We start from the raw sequence: 17,657 nt of genomic DNA, 5'->3' as shown, positions 1-17,657 counted from the left end.
CAACTAGGGTAATAAAAAGTTACCAAGTTAAAAAAAAAAAATTCACACAATTGCGTAATTAATCCACAACGATGTCCCCATGAGAATATCAAGGAATATTCTCCTGTGCATTTGCCATTGCTTTTCTTTCTTCTTTATACCCATACTGAAAAAAAAAAAAAAAAAAAAAAAAAGAAAAGAGTGGCATGGCAATAAACATAAATCTTCAGAACGACTCATTTAAGGGAAGATGTTTTCCCTTTTCTCTTGTCCTAATGCATGGAAACTTTTCAGGTTGGGTACATGCCAGGGGAGGATGGACAGATAAAATGAGATATGGAGCATGGCAGCAGCAAGGCTGAGGACAGATAGCAAAGCTGTGTCGAGTGAATGCTCCACTTGCAGTATGCTGCCTGCTCTGTGCTAGATCCTACACGTGTAACACAGGTGGATGCCAGCTGTTGGTACCGGATATATCGGGTCCCCATCTAGAATTAAGACAAAAGCACTCAGCTATCAACGTGTGAAATTTGTAGCTTAAATTACAAGGTAGAGCCATCCGAGGAGACTCTTGCATAATTCATGACATTTCAGGACTTCATATATAAATTAAATAGAACAGTCTATCATTGCTGCTCTGGTGAGCACAGATCCACACACACCTTTGGAAAGGGCTGCACAAGCAAGCTCTGAATTACAGACATGCTCTTCTCAATACTCAGTCACACAGCTCCACAAGTAATTTTCGTACACTATCATTCAACAAACGTTTTGATGAACAGCTACTTATAAATATCAAAAACACAGAGATCACTAAACCAAACAAAATTAGTCTGGTTAGGGGTTCTTATGGTTTAGTGAGTTTTGGGGGTTTTTGTTTGTTTGGGGTTCTTTTGTTTGGTTGGTTTGGGTGGGTTTTTTTTTTTTTTTTGTTTGGTTTGATTCCCACCCCCACCCCCAATGAATGCTTACAAACACTTTCTTAAAATGTTTTTCCACACTGGACTTGGTCAAAGTTCATTGTATGATTCATGGGCCTGCTATTAACCATTTTACACAGATCCACAGATCCACAGATTGCATTGGGTTGGAAGGCACTCTCAAAGGTCATCTTGCCCAAAAATCCTGCAGTCAGCAGGGATACCTCCAATTAGATCAGACTGCCCAGGGCCACATTGAATCTGATCTTCAGTGTCTCCAGAGATGGGGCCTCAGCCACATCCCTGGGCAGCCTGCTCTAGTATTTTACCACTCTCATTGTAAAGAAAATAAACAATATTTTCTACAAAGCTCCCACACTTACTAAGACACTCCAAAAGCAGCAAAATTATAGTCTCCAAGTTCAACGATTAACTGACAAGATGTTCAACCTTGAAACGGTGAGTAAGCCTAACACAAATTAAGTGTGAAACTATTAAGTGTAAGGTAAGAAAAATGACAGTCAATAAATACACACATAACTGGAACCATACTGCTTTAAAAGAGGTGTAGCCTTGACTTACTGTGGCTGTGCCGGAGACAGTTTGTGCATTTGTGTCAGCTGCACTCTGTTCGGAGTGTGTCTGAGCAGGAGGGTACATGTTTAACGTGTGCTCTGGAACAGTGGTTTGGCCTGTGTAGTCTGGAGCTGGATGAGGATGTGGGGCTGTGTATTCTGCAGGGATACCATTCTGAGGTGGAGCGAACTGGGCTGAGGCATAAGGCTGTGCCATTGTGTCAGGAGGTGCTGTAGCTTCCTGATTACCCTGTGAAAATCAAAGGAGAGAAAAAAAAAAAAAAGAAAAAAAGGAAGAATAAATGTGGTGTGAGATAAAATAAGCCATGATCCTGCCCATGTAACACAGAAGGTGATGACAGTATTCTGTTAGGATTGCTGGCCTGAAAACGGCACAATGATTGTTTCTTAAGGAGAAAAAAAATAATCTTACCTGAATTAAATACATGTTGCTAATCTTACTAAATCTTAATATCATTAGACAAATCTGCTGTTCTCTGGATAACCACAGACTATTCCTTAACTGGGAAAAGCTAGTGTAATCTCCCAGAACCACTGCCTCAACTCAATGAAGAGGGACAAAACTCAGTTTACTTCCAAGGCTACTGAGAACAATTGCCAGCCCAGAGGTCTGACAAGGTTTGGCTCAAAGGCTGTGGGCTTTCTGACATACCATTTCCAGAACACAACATATACAATCTACACACAGAGCAGGAGTTGGGGGTGCATTGCTTACATAACTGAAGACTGAAAATACTTAGCTGAAATCATACTCTATGAGACATTCAGAAATACTTTTAGGTACACAGTAGTGAGCAGCTGCAGGCCACAAATGCAAAATGAACAAATAAATAAAATACATAAAATCAAAATAATAAATCTCTGAATCAAAAAATGCATTAGTTCAAAATCTTAACAGAAAAAGTATACGGTGTAGGCTGTCCAAAGAAATAATTGTAAGAACTTTAAAGGCTTTAAATGTGAAGGCAAAAGTACTTCCCTTCCATATTACAAGAAGTTATACATTCAGAAACAAATGCTCTCATCTCTTCATAGACAGATTCACCTTTATGTTTGACAGAAAAAAGCATCGTTGAGCATGTCAATTTACCACTTAGAGATGCCTCACTAAATGCTCTGCTTATGCCAAATAGTACTAATTCTAGAGGAGGACATATAGAGAGGACAACCTCTCAGAACCTATACAAAAGATGCCCAAAACATGGTGCATTCAAGGCCACTAATACAGAGACTATCCCAAATGCAGATGAGATGATTTACAAGATAAAATTATTCCTCTAAATATCAAGTAATGTAAAAATGAGTATTTGAGCTATTTGCTTTATCTTTAAAACACTGTCATTCACCCAACGAATTACATTCATGTACCTGTACAGGTTTGTTGTAGGGACTTTGCTTATTTGTACTCATCAGTCCTTAATTTTCTTATTTCTTTTAATTTCAAAGAATGAAAGACATTCTTTGTACTTAAGGACATTTTCAGCCAATTTCAACTAATCTATGCATCAGTTCTTTGACCTGAGCTAGTCCTAAACTCAAGATCTTACAAGAATTTACAAAATCCCATTACAGGAATAAACATGGGTACATGACAGGCTTAGAAGGGAAAATTAAATTCCTTGTAAAAGGCATTGTGTCCTAAAAGATTAGAACTTTATATCAGCAATCAAGCTCTCCATAATCTTAATCCCATCTTTGATACTATTTTAGAGTATGGCCTTGAGCAAGTTGTTTACATTGCTTCATTCAACCATCTTTAAAAGGAAAACAGTGACATTTATGTACTTCACAGGGTCAAGTCAGTAAGTTTCATTTGTGTTTATGTATAATCATTCCAAGGGTAACGCTGCACTGAAACTTGTCCTGTCTAAATTTCAGTGGAGGTTAAGAACTCCTATAAATATATACTTATAGCCTCTTACATTAAAATGGCAAGGTCTCTTTCTCATTTCTTTTACCTAATGTTTTCACTATTAAAAAAAAAAGAAAATCCAGATGAAATAAAGCTCAGTAATGACTAGACTACACCAGAGATGTTTATTAATTTTAAGGAGGTGTTTGTCAACCTTATAGGGGAAACAGATTATCTTAAATTTTTTAATCATCTGTTTCAGGAAGGACTTCAGCAAGTAAGAAGAAAGAACAAATCCAACTTCTGCCCATACAAAAGCATTTTTACTGTGCTGGGCTTAGAAACACAGTAGCTGGTTACTGTTGGTCTTGAAACTATTCCTTCATGTCAGATGCTAAACATGGCATTAGAGTCAGCAGCTGTTAAAAAAGAACAATAATGGCAACAAAGGGACCACAGGCTAATGTCCAGGTGCATTTGATCTAAAGGTTTTCATACCACCTTCACTCCTAAACCAGATGTTGCTGAGACCCCCACAGTTTCTCATTAACGTTGACAGCAGTTCCATGAGACCCTAATTAATATTCGAAGCATTCACACTTAGTGCTAATTACAGCTAATATTTAATTAAGAGGGTTGAACTTCTACATTATTTTACCAGCAACTCCAAATGATTTGCTTTTTAGATTTATCACAAAATGACAAAGCACACTGGCAATTCCAGCACCTTCATATTGCTGAGCTGCTTCTGCCTCCTTCACTAGACTGCTGATGTCTGGATGACTTATTCATAACTGAGACTCCCCTTAAGAGGCAAACAAAGAGTCAGGAGTTTGTTTGTCTGGGTTTTTATATACACACACACACATATATATATATATAAATATAAAACTTCTACATATTGAGGGATTGAAAGCCTTGCCATAAACAAATAAACGAACCCCCCACCATGCTTATAGTGGAAAACTGCCTACAAGATTTTCAGCCCAGGCATGGTGCATTCCTTAAAGTGGTTGAGGTAGGGAACACTAAAGAAATTATCCTGGCACAGTGTAGGCCATAAGTTTAAAATGCTAAATTTAACATTTTAAAATCAGTGTCTACTATATCCTGTCCTAACCTTTAAAATGAGTATGAACGAGTCACAATTAATTCAGCACAGTACTGTAAGGTAGTGTGTGTGTGTACGTATAAGGATGTTCTTTACTACTTACACAGCTATCAAACCAATAGTTTAATGTTTAGATTATGTATTTATATCAAGAACACCGTAGTGTCCCCTAAGACATTTGTATATACATGTGGTTGATTGAATTTCTCAGACTAAAATCTATTCAAATATATCTGACTACGTAAAGAGTAAAAAATTCTTTTAATGGGACCTAAAAATGCCCCTTTATTGTGCTCTTTCAAGTACAGTGAACTAAAATGAATAAAGGAAATAATAGAGCTAATACATTAAGTTGAAAATATGAAATGGCCCTAAAAGCAACAGGAAATATTGATCTTAAATTAGCCCATGAACTTGGGTATTAAACTTGAAACTGCAACTGACAGTACACAGACACCACTTAATACAACCTAGGCATGAGAGGCTGAACTGAAGTTGTCCCTTAAGACTCAGTTCCAAGTATCTTTTAAGATTAAATGACCCCTTAATGCTCACTTTGTGCATGGTTTTTAATAAAGTAGTTGTTGGCAAGAGAAAGAAGAACAAAGAATGGCAGACAGTCAGGCTCTGCTAAATGTTCTGGCCTGAGTTTTAATGAAAACCACATTTCAGCTGAAAAATACGCTTTACGTGGCAGTGTATAAAATCAAATTTATTGCTTTCTGGTTGAATGTTGAACTCCAAAGGGGAAAAAAAAAAAAAAGCAAGCATTCTGGTAGGTAAGTGAACATGCTCCTATTCCACATATATTGCTGCATTTGAAGAAAAGCTTAGAATTTAAAATGCTCCTAGTATCTCAGATCTCAACATGCCTTTTCAGCATCTTCTGCTCTGAAAGGATTTCGTTATTAAGAAATGCATGAAAAGTGTCAAAACATAATAAAGCAAGCTTGTTATGTTTGTACACAAAAGACAGAGCACAGACAACATTACTTATGCAACATTCCTTTTTAAAAACACATTTGCAGCACCAGAACGTGTTCAATGAAAACCTTTCTGCCTGCCTGCGTTTGAAAGTCTAACTAATAGTTTATTGTTTGTTTTACTCTATTTTCTGTTTGGTGCATTTTGCTTCTTTGGCAAGAGATATTTCACATTTAGAGAAAGCCTCTTGTACTGTAGTTAAATGAGCCAAACTGCATCATATCCTCAGGGCACAGAAACAAAAAAGACAAATGCAACATTACGCTCTAAACCTGCTGGTTACAAGAACGGCTCTGTTAGATTTATCAAGCACAGCAGAGATACACAATCACCACAGTCCTTTGCCCTCCTTCAGGCTTAAGCAACAAAGCATGGATCAGAAGTCTTGCATGCAGTGGGTCAGCTGGTTAAAAGAAATGCCTGGCTTGACTAAAATCAAGATTTTTGAGTGAAAATAAAAGTGAAAATACCTGCTGTACCATCCTGCTCCCTTTATCCTCCATAAACTTAGCAGCTGCTGTAGTCCCAGGCCATACAGCATCTGCCCAAAGCAAGCATCAATTATGGATGGGGGCGTGTGAGCAATGGAACGTGTGCATGAGTGTGGATGATAGGGGTGTTGAAGGAGGGGGAGCTAATGCAAGGCTTACTGACCTCCCTCTCAACATCTGACTGCTCCCAAAACCTAATCCAGATGGGACTCTTAGTTTGCCGGGCCTCGCCCCATCAATCACAGCAGGCCACTCCTCTGCTTCCTTCTCTCCTAGTTATAGAGTGCACCACTGAGCAGATGATTGCACACAGAAGAAAAAAAAAAAAACACAGCTTGACCACATTAATGGCTGTTTAAAAAACATTAGAAATGCTACTATTTAAGATGAACATTTTTTGTTTAATATTAAGAGGGCTGTATTCAAAGCCACGACCTCCCTCCCCACCCCCCAGCTCCGACTGCCAGAGCTTTGGCTTTTGGCTTGCTCAGACAGAGAGCAACATCTGCACTTCTGTCCCATTCTCATCCTACATGTGCTGGAGTTAATACCAATAAGACTTCTATTTTAAAACTGCTGAACTCCACAAGTAAACTATCAATACTGAAGTAGCCTGGGTTAGATTAAACGTACTTTATCCCTCAATACAAATGAAACGTCGTTTTCTTTTTTGTTTCATTTCATGACATCCCTCTTGCTTAGTCGGGCAAATATTTCAGAAATGCTTCCAAGGTTGAGTTGTGTGAGGCACTTTAAGCAACTTAATGCTTCACTATTAAAGAAGCTCTCCTAGATTATCTGGAGGTAGTTTTAAAATTATTAAACTTTGAATTAAGTCACACAGGAAAGAAAAAAAAAAAGCCAACAACAGAAACCCAAGAACAAATCACCATAAAAAACAAACAAAACCAAAACAAAAAACCCACAAACAAAACTAAACCAACCCCCCCCCCCCAAAAAAAAAAAAAACCCAAACCACAATCCAAAACCAAACCAACAGAAAAACAAACATAAAACAACCTAAGAAGATACATACAGCACATTTATTGCCACTGTTATGGACTTCCGACAGACACTAGAACTCAGTGACAGGGCAGACACTGAACATGGGAATTATTCTTACAAATACTCAATTTCTAAGGGGTGGGCAGGAGAGCAGATAAACAGCCATCTATTCATCACTGAGCTCATATTCCAATTGAAATATGCTCTATTTCTTTAAATGCAGTCTAATTCTTCCAGATCTGTTGCTGGTGCTCCTCAATTAATGATAATAAAAGCAGCCACTTCAAATTTTTCAGGAGGAATCAGACACCCAACCACACTGGACTGATAATCACAACTGACTGACTCTGTGAGCTTTCTCTGTTGTAGGTTAATTATCTGACCAGGCCACTTGACTCAGATCATTTGCTTTTGCAATCATACAAAACGAATTCTCCAGCCACCTCTCTTTTTCAGGAGGCTCAATACAGAGCCAAATTCAAGTTTCATTTAGAAAAAACACACACACACAGAGCCCCTGCAAAATAGGAAGGTAATACACATTTACTTGCATTTATCAGAAGGCAGCAAACAACTTAGCAAAACTAAGCCCTGGTCTGAATTCCTGCCTGCATTCAAGAGCACATAGTGTTATGGATGTAGAGATACACAGGAATAAAGCATTCCTCTGACACCCTCATTCTTTCCAATTGCCACTGCTGAAACTTTCCACTACTTCTATGACACTGTGATTTATTACACTGGCTTTCCTTGTCCTACATGACAATCTTTCTCCTGATATTTCCAAAGGCCCAAATGGACATGACTCTCACACTGATTTGCTTTGCTTCCACATTACCACCTAAATCTCCCCCCCACCCCTTCTTTTTTAACTGAAGTTTCCCACCTGTCCCTCATTTTCCCCAGCTCTGACTTTTACATATTTTGAACAGGTATTTTTAACTGCAGCTCAACCATCTAGTCCATCAACCACTATTTCCCCTTTTTTTAAATAAATGAAAATATTTTTACATCACATTTTGGTAACACTTGTTTCAAAAAATTGCCTGAAGACCAAAATAGCAAGAGAATCTGCAGCATTCAATAGATGCATCTACAATTCATTTCCACAAAGAGAACTGATTCTTAAAACATTTCAAAATAAAGGTGTAAAAGGAGCTTGTCCTTTCTCACAAGTCAACAGAGGAAAGTCTACCTCATCTTATTACACACTTTTACTGGAGCATACCTACAAAGATGATGCAGCATCACCTTAACCAAATAGAAGATAAAAAAACCCCAAACAAATCAAAGAAGGAAGGACTGGATTGTCAACATCCAAGATGCACAGAAACATACAAACCGCCTGCAGAACTGGCCTTAAAAGAGAGTACCAGCCACTATTTAGAAGTGTAACTGACAGTCAGCTGTGAGTGTGAACCCTTGGGCATTAAGACCAGATCCAAACCTATGGAATATCTTCATAAAAGACTTGTATGAAGTGTCAGAATGCAACATCACACATGGCAGCAAATAGAGGGAGCAGATACTGGGGTCTTGGGAAGACAGAGGAATGGGTTGACAAGAACCTGATCAAAGTCCTGCTCTTGGGACAGAATAACCCCATGCACTGGTACAGGCTGTGGATGGATTGGAAAGGGAGCAGCTCTGAAGAAAAGGATCTGAGAGCCCTGGTGAATGTGAAGTTAGGTATGAAGTGGCAGTTGACATTTGAGACAATAAAGATCACTGCACAGTGGACTGCATTAGAAAAAGGATTGTCAGCGAGCTGAGGAAAATGACCACCCCTCCCTGCAAAGCACATGTGAGGCAGCATCTAGACACTGGCTCCAGTGTGGAGCCCACCAGGACAGGAGGTTTGTTGCAAACTGGAGAGTTCAGTGGTGGGTTGTAAGGCAGCTGGAGGACTCGGGCACTTGAAGAGAAGCCAAGGGAGGTGGTCTAGCACAGTCGCAAAAGAGAGGGCTAACAGAAAACTTCCTTTCATCTTCAACATAATGGATGGTTACAGACATAGAACTAGCCCTTTATCAGAGCAACAGAATGATAAACCAAGAAGCAACAGTCAAAAGTTACAAAAAGCTGAATTCTGGTGGGCCACAAATAATAATGCAATGGATAAGAGGGAAGTTAAGCACAGGAGCACGCTGCTCAGTGAGACTGTGGTGTCTTGGAAACTTTCAAAACTCAACTGGACGAGCCCCTGAGGAACTTGATTTGTGTAGTTATTCCTAATTTTAAAAGGATGTTTGGATTAGATAGCTTCTGAAGTTCCATTCCGTCCTAAATTATTCCATGAATCCATGGGGTTTCAGCAGTAGCAAAATAGCTTCAAAATTGATTTTATACTTTTATTCTATTTGATGACTTTCCTCAGGATTTACTGACAGGAAAGAAACTAGCTACAACTTTAAGTCTGCTTTCTCTCCTCAAGAAACGACATCTCAATTCTTGCAGATGGATTTGGAATGCTTTCTTGGAGAAATATATTTACATTTGTTCAATCCACAGCCAGAGCAGTAGGGAAATAGCAATTGCTAGAGTGCACGAAAGATAAGAACAGTTTCACAAACAATGCAAATTAATGTTATGAACTACAGCACATCTTAATTTTCTGCCAAATGCCACCATTTTCATCACATGTAGAGAAACCGCCTTGACAACAACTACTACAGGCATAGCAGCTTTCTAATTGTATCTGCAATCTCTCTACTGAAATGAAGTTTTACTCTATTTCATATATTAATTTACTGAAAATCACTGCCACCTCCTAATGCTGAATTCTAGTACAGCTTTGTTCTTTTTCAGTTGGACAATTTCTATTCTGAAATACTGATTGAAGAGATGGAACTTTTAAAGCTGGATGAGTTCCCAAATCAGTGCACAAAGAATTGTGACAGGAGATGTGAGAGGTTAATGCACTGAGGAAACAATCAATGAGAACTGGAGATAGAGGACAAAGCAGCAAGCATATATATTATACTATATTGACATAAAGTATTTTGTTCTGAGAAACCATTTCTTAATAATCTTATCTTAAAGTTGCAAGAATGAAGGCAAGTGGCTAACCAAGTGGTTAATTACTGCAGGAAAACTGTGAAAACATCAATCTGTTCTAAAAACCTAGCTAACACAGATCCCAGAGCTGCCACAACTCGTGTTGTGCATGACAGGAAAGAAACATGCACTGCAACCATGTAGCCTGCAAAGGTAGAACCACTGGGCACTCTCTTAAAACTCCAAAAATATTATTCATAGCTTAAGCACTGGAAGCAGCAGGGATGTGTTGGCAGGATTATCTTACCAGGGTGTATAAATGCTTCTGAGAAGCCAGATACACTGGCCCAGGTGACAAACTATGCTTATGTATGTAGCAAGACTATGGCTGGTCTTGACACAACTCTGTATAATGCATTGTAAGCCTTTCTTCTAGATCCCACTGAGACTATTCCTACCTTGGAGCTTACATGCAAGCATAAAAATATCCAGAATCCAAGTCAAAAAAACTTCTCCAAATGCCACCTTATTGGTGAAGGATTGAACACTGTAAAAGATTAGAGTCTGCAGAGGGGAACAGAACAGCAATTGAATCCAGTTGCAGGTGAGTGGGTTTTGACAGTTAGATAATTTCTAGAAGTCTGAGAAACCCTTGAAATGTAGCTAAAATAATATATTTAAGATTTCTTGCAAGTAGAATTCAACATCTCAAATGCTATTTACTCCACAAATTTCTCAGGAGACCGGGATTGGATAGAGATTTTTTTTTTTTTTAAATTTTACAGTGTCTAAACTAAGCAATTCAATGTAGCTGAGGTTAATAACAACACAAACTTATTCCCAATTTACAGAAGCTGCCTCATCCAGAGTACATGAAATAACTGCTTTTTAAGTTGGTTTTCTGATCAACATACCACAAAACCTAGCAATATACGTACCAGCTTTGTTAGCCATAGAAAACAGTCAACCTACAGAAATGCAGAGGCAACATGCTTGAAGGCCAATTTTTCTGGCAAAAAAATGTGACAGTTTTGGGTGTACCAAATTAGCTATTTTTCATGTACAAGCCAACAAAATACTGGGCAGACTGAGTGACGTGTCACAAACACTACACACAGAGAACCAAGAAAACAGGACTGCAAGCAGGTGCAATGGTCTCACTGTTCAACCTAGCAGACTTTAGTGTGCTTCACTGAAGTTACTGCAGCAACCTGCAGCCTGCCCTGGATACTCAGATGTGCAGCAACACAAGGCTGAAGGAACAGAGCCAGCAACATCACACAGGAATACTGAAGGGCAACAACAGTTATCTGAGCACCGTGGCATGTCATCTCTTTGAACTGAACACTCTGGATGACTTCCTTTAACCAGGGACACAATCTTGCACTGATGAGCTGTGATTTAGCCTCAGAAAAGAAATGGGACATTTCTCTTCAGAATCCCTCATGCTGAATCATTTTCTAAGGCAGTACCACAATAACCACAGTTCATTCATTAGATGTGAAGCAGGTCCAAGTTTCAGTATCACAAATGGGATGATCATTACTCAGCTCTACTGAAATAAAACAAGGAGCATAGCCAGCCAGTAAGGGAACTAAGACTGTAATGCCATAAGCTGTCTTAAGCAGCAAAGCTGACTGAAGATCAGCTGACTCTTTAGCTATTTGTTGGCAAGCATCAGAGTATACAAAGCTGCTTTACAAGCCAGTTCACTTTAGCCTTCTTTCAGACAATGTCCCTTTCCCATCTCTTTTTTGTTTTAAAATTTCCATCATTTTGTTATTTAGGATGGAACACAGATGACCTGAGCTGCAATGGCCAGCTAACACAGCAATGCCATCTTGTTTGATACCAGTTAAAGCAGCATTTGTTTTTTGGCACCAAAATAAAATGATGGAACATGAGCTCTGATGTTATTTACTTCTAAGATTAAAAAGACTATCAAAATATCATTGGGCACATGGAACAGACAGATTGGCTTCCTGCCTCAGCTACACTTAGCTATGCTTGTTTATCACCGAGATCATTTGTGTACTTCAATTAATGCTCATGTTAAGATGCTGTTACAACATTAACAAGTAACTGTTTACTCCAACAGTGTTTGTCGTTAGCAAACTAAGACACATTACTGAAGAAAGGTAAAGCTCTTCTCACTAATCAGATAAACACGGTGATAAGATTTGCCAATGCAATGCAAAATATATTTCTAAACACTGGTGAATGTCACAAGTGACTGGAAATAGACAAAAACCTGTAATTAGAGTGCTAGAATGAATTTGCAGCTATGAAGAGAATGAATAAAATTCTTTAATAGCTCCTATAGCACTTGAAAGACTTTCACTGACTATATTGATTGGTAAGAACTTTGTTAAATCTCTAAAAAGCTTCTGTAATTATGGAAGGAACAGCCAACTTGTCTCTGTATTTTAATTTCCCATCAGTAAGATAGAGCCTAACACTGCTCCCAGACCTGGAGATCTATGTTGTTTCTCTCTGCCCTCTTCTCTTCCTTACTCGCCCTTATTCACAAGGCTGAACATATACCTGTGGTAGTAAATATGGCTATAAAGCTAGCCTCTGACTCATGCCATAGGTGCTTCACCATGGTAAGCTTAAAACCCAGTGAACAGGACATTATTTTAAAATACTAGAGGCTGTGGGACTGGGTACAAATGAGGGTTCTCAATGGAGAGTTTTATTTTGTGCCGCTGTGTGTTAAGTGCTAGTGGAAGGAAAGGTATTTTCAAAACTGAAAGAGCAAAACAAAAACTTTGGCATTATTTACCAGAAGCATATGGCTCATTTACAGCAACCACATCCAACAGAGCATTTCTGTTTGTACAGGGCAGCAGCATGTGTAACAGCCACAGCATCCAAGCTGAGGAATCAGGGAAAATAAGCATCTGCACAGACTATTTCAGGAGAGCAAAGTGATTAGAAGTAAACCACTTCTAATCCACATGAACTGGCTGTCTTTTATACCAGAACACTACATTAAATAAGAGACTGAAAAATACTGAGACAGTTCAGCATTTGCTGAGTGTGCACAAAGTGAGACGGAGAATCCAGCAAATGCGTTAGCATTCTTCTGCAGAAGAAATTCAGATTAGATACTGCTACACAAAAATTGATAGCTAGTAGGTATTCAATCAGAAAAGTGGTTTTTCTTTTAAATATTACAATCACATGGTATAATACATCACTGGTGTCAAGTTAAATTCAATCATATCAGCATACTTAAAGGAAAAAACCTGAATACCTACTCATATACTCATGCCAAGAGGGATTATACGAGACTTCTTGAAGCCTTTGCCTTATATTTAATATTCTGGTATCGGTATAGAGCAATTTTGATATGTGTTATACCCTCAAACTAATCTACTCCATTGTCTTTTTAATGCACACCAAGTATGTCTGAACTCACAGTTACAGTATAACGTGCACTGTCAATTACTTTCTTCTGAAGTCTGCCTGTGTAAAAGGAGAGAGATTTTCCTTGAAGCAGCAATAGTTATAATGAGAGTGTTGCTAATTCTCATGCGAGTAAAGCAGCATCACCTGCTTTCTGCTAGTTAAGAGCAGATATAAAAAGGAACAATAATTTATGAGCCCACTAATGCCTACTGATTTTTGCCAGACTTAGTAGAATCAGGTATGTGAAGGACTTTGCTTCAGAAGAGGTGTTTGAACAACACAACACAGAAGTTTGTCAGGATTTTAGCAAACCGTGCTTTTTCTACCTATGTTTAATGGCTATCTGAACAACAATGAAAACTGATCATTACATAATCCATCAAAAAGAAGTCAATTTTCACCTGTCAGACACTAAATTAGAAAACAAAACCAAACAGAAAGCCACCACCAACAACAAAAAACCAACCAACAAAAAAAAAGCTCCAAACCCACACAAACGTAGAAACATTAACTTTGTTCTGGGAAATGAACTGAAAACTGCTAAGTAGCACATATGGCAGGCATGCACTTCAGTAGATTCAATCCACCTCAGAAGATATGAAGGCTCTTTGAATAGAATTTAGGCTCCAAAATTGGGACCTAAAAGGCAGAAGTCAACCTCTAGAAATGTACTCAGCTTATTTCGCCAGGCCTTTTTTTCCTCTCAATTCAGATCCTGATTTAATTGTCCCTGTCTTTTAATCCTCCATCTCCCTCAGTGTTCTTTACATCCTCCTCCTTCATTACATCCTTTGCATCCCCTTTCTACACCTACCTGCAAAAAGATGCTTCTCCCATTTAATATTTATTGCAGCAAGTGAGAATACAGTAGGTACAAAACGCGCTCTGATGGATGTGGTAACGCAGCAGCAATGGATGACACTGGAACAGGTTGCCCAGGGAGGTGATGGATGCTCCCTCCCTGGAGGTATTCAAGGCCAAGCTGGCTGAGATCTTGAGCAACCTGGTCTAGTGGAAGGTGACCCTGCCAATGGTAGGAGGATTGGAACTAGATGATCATTAAGGTTCCTTCCAATCCAAACCATTCCACAAATTTATGAACGTACATTCCTTAGCTTTCATGCAGAATGGCTTAGGTAGTTGTTACCTATTCCAAGCAAAAATCTGAGGGCTAGTATAATTTAGACAAGTTTTGTGCCTGCTTCCATTTATTGCGTACATCATCGTCACTAGCTGATGCAAGATCTGGAGGATGAAAAGATATTTTAGAGCTTGACACAACTAAGGCACTTCCCATGTTTTGGTCTTGATGAAGTGCTGGGTATATTAGCCATCTCATACAAATAACCACAAAGGGCTCACTCCTCATCAACTGATTTCATGCTGTGACAAAAATGGTCAATGTTTAAAACGAATTCTTAAATTATACAACTATTAATATTTCCACTGCCAACAATTCTAGAGAAGAGCAGGGAAAAAAAGCCCTATCAAACACAAAAACAACAAAGCAGTCAGCTAATTTAAATTAACAAAGGGTGAAAAAGTGGTTTCGAATCCTCTAATAAAGAGGTCTGCAGTGATTAATAGCATCAATTAAGAAAGGCAATGTGCACTAAATTTCATTTTAGTCACACACACATATAGATGCATGTTGATGGTACCCAACCAAGAACCAAATTCAGCGGGGAATTAACGAAGCACAGCAAATAGATCTGAAAATGTAGATCACTAATGAGGATTTTAAAACTCAAAATTTCAAATTGTTATTTTCGCTTCATTTTAGCGGCACAGATTGAACACCAGTTAAATAATCTGAACTCAAGACCTCGTTGGCACTTCAGAAGCAAGCAAACTATGATATAAAATATTTCCAATTAAAGAGAGACTATGAAATTAATTCAAACAAAATAAACAGAATATTTAACAAGTGTCTCTTGCTCTATGCAGATAAGTGAGAGTGAAGGTGAAGATATCCTGGACTGAAATCCTGATTTCTGTGTGTCTTGGGATGTAACAATTTTAGATATTTTGTTTCCATTTCTTACATATACATATAAACCAGAACTTTAAAAGTATAGCTTGCCAGTAGAATTTGCTGGCTAACATCTTACATTCTGTGAATCTGAAAGAGCAACATCCTTGGACCATGTCACTTAAAATAAGAATTAACAATAAACTCCCATGGTGCTACAAACCCCATGCTGACCCACATATCCCAGCCATACCTATTGTCCCCATTGCTCTAGGTGAAAAAACAGGGTTTTTAATAGAATTACAGAAAGACATAAGGCAAATGCTTTAACAGAAGGCAGAGCACCTAATGGTCTCTGCAGAGTCTCACAGAGGTAAGCTTTCCCTTGAGCACTGCAAACATCTCCACATCAATCCTGTAACTTGCAGGTCCTTAAATTCAAGTTTTTTAAAATAATCCCTCTCCTTTCATTTTTTTCAGAGAATAATCTCAGTCACATTTTGTTTAGATACCACCTGTGCTTCATGGCACCTTCAAATAACCCTAAGTACTGAAATATAAATTACTTTACAATAGAAAAGAATAATTAATACAACCCTAACAAAACCCTCTACAACTGCATACAACTGTCAGGTATGTACCTTGAAACAACAAGCTGCATGTTAACTGCAATCTAGAAAGATCCCTTTCAGAATTCTGATGAAATCTACCTTTCACACATGCTTCCAGGAGCATAGAAAAAGCTGCCACGAATATAAAAACAATCAGAGATGGGTAAAGATATTAGTAAGTGTATTGCCATTTTGCTCTTCCAGTCTACTCAATCCAGTTAACAGGGTTAACTACCACCAAAATAGGTTTCTGGAAAGCAGTAGTAGAAGAGATACAAGTATTGATAAGCAAGTATCTTGAACTAATCTCTTTTTTCACATATGAAATTTCTACTTCCTAGTAAATCTTATCATGCAGGATGATCTCTGACAAACAGCACTACCTTTCTACAGAGATGTCCTTGTTTTCTATGGGATCATGGAAGCAAAAGAGAAGTTTTAGCTGTTTTCAAGAAATTAACCAAGCACAGATTCTCAGAGTTTGGTCTCCAACAAGGAACTGAACAAGGGTTCACTAGAAGCTCAGCAGAATCCAACAATTTCCTATTCAAATATAATCCAACCTTTTTGCATGCTGCTGTAGACGACAAAGCACTGAAAGCATTTGGAAGCAACAGGCAATTTACACAGACACTTTGCACAGGGCTGCATTTCATTTCTGAAGAGATAACCATGTTCCATGAAGATACTCTACTGAACTTATTTTTTTGTTTCACATATCAGTGCTCATGCTTTGCAAAAACTGTTACAGTTTGCTAACTCTGAGCTACTGAACTGAGCAACAACACTGAAGTAGAAGCATAGTTACGGTGGCCCAGTTACTGAGATAGAATGCTAAATTCTGAGATGCATACTGTTTTTACAAATATAATTAACTTTGCAGTCAGTTGATCAGCAAAAAAATGCTAATGCCAAACACATTACCATTTGCAGGCTCAGAAAAAATCTGGGAGCTCCTTACATGTATCTGCACTATTACATGATTTGGCATTTTAGATTCTAAAAATGGAACCCAGCTCTCCACTGAATCAGATGAAGCCTAGGCACTTTTGCTATCTCAGACAACTGTGAGCCTCCAGCTAGAGAGCTGAAAGCATCACAGTCATTTCCACAATGATCTTTCTGGGGACTCCTTCCATGCAGGAGCAGGCTTCTGGAAAAAGAAGCAAGGTAAGGAGCAAAAAATAAAAAATATCCCTTCACCACTAACCAGCAAAATCAACAATAACTGCTCTTTTGCCAAAAACCATTCACTTTGACAATTTGGTTTCAAATGTGAGCTGAAACAACAAGAATTGAAGAAAGTCTTTACTTGTGAACTCAGAAAAACAAATACCCTTGGCTAGCTGAAACATGCACGTTCATCACTCGTGAAAAAGAACGCAAAAGAATAAATTCTTGACCTAAAAGATCACCAATGAGTGGAAAAAGAAAATCTGCCCAAACTCTCAACAGAAGGGATGTTAACCCTTTAGGTTGTGCAACGGTATCCATAAAATCATGATTTTAGAGATCTAAAAAATTTCTTCCCTCTGTTCAAGTTCAATAATATTTTGATCTAAAACCAAAACAGCTGCCAGAAAAACTGAAAGTAGAAAGTGGGCTAGTAGAAACTAGACCAATTCCATCCCTGAAGTGACAGAGAGGCCATAGGTAGGACAGCCTAGAGGATACATATTAGAGTGGATTATCCAATTTAAACAGCAAAAAAATAACATTATTTAA

General features: G+C 38.3%; 1 protein-coding gene across 10 annotated transcripts in view; it reads right to left on the bottom strand.

Moving 5' to 3' along the window:
- The window catches only part of RBFOX1 (RNA binding fox-1 homolog 1), a 1,190,001-nt gene that overhangs the window by 131,608 nt on the left and 1,040,736 nt on the right, over nt 1-17,657 (bottom strand). For 8 of the 10 annotated variants that reach the window (XM_054391093.1, XM_054391094.1, XM_054391098.1 and 5 more), the window contains one exon: nt 1,482-1,724. In XM_054391093.1, coding sequence (XP_054247068.1) covers nt 1,482-1,724 — 243 coding nt within the window. Of the gene's footprint in view, nt 1-1,481; nt 1,725-5,912; nt 5,946-17,657 lie in introns of those variants that run through there. The other 2 variants (XM_054391097.1, XM_054391103.1) reach the window with 2 other exon arrangements.

This window comes from Indicator indicator, chromosome 22 (genome assembly GCF_027791375.1).
Source record: "Indicator indicator isolate 239-I01 chromosome 22, UM_Iind_1.1, whole genome shotgun sequence".
In the NCBI taxonomy this organism is placed as follows: Eukaryota; Metazoa; Chordata; class Aves; order Piciformes; family Indicatoridae; genus Indicator; species Indicator indicator.
This window is presented reverse-complemented; position numbering and strand designations above follow the sequence as displayed.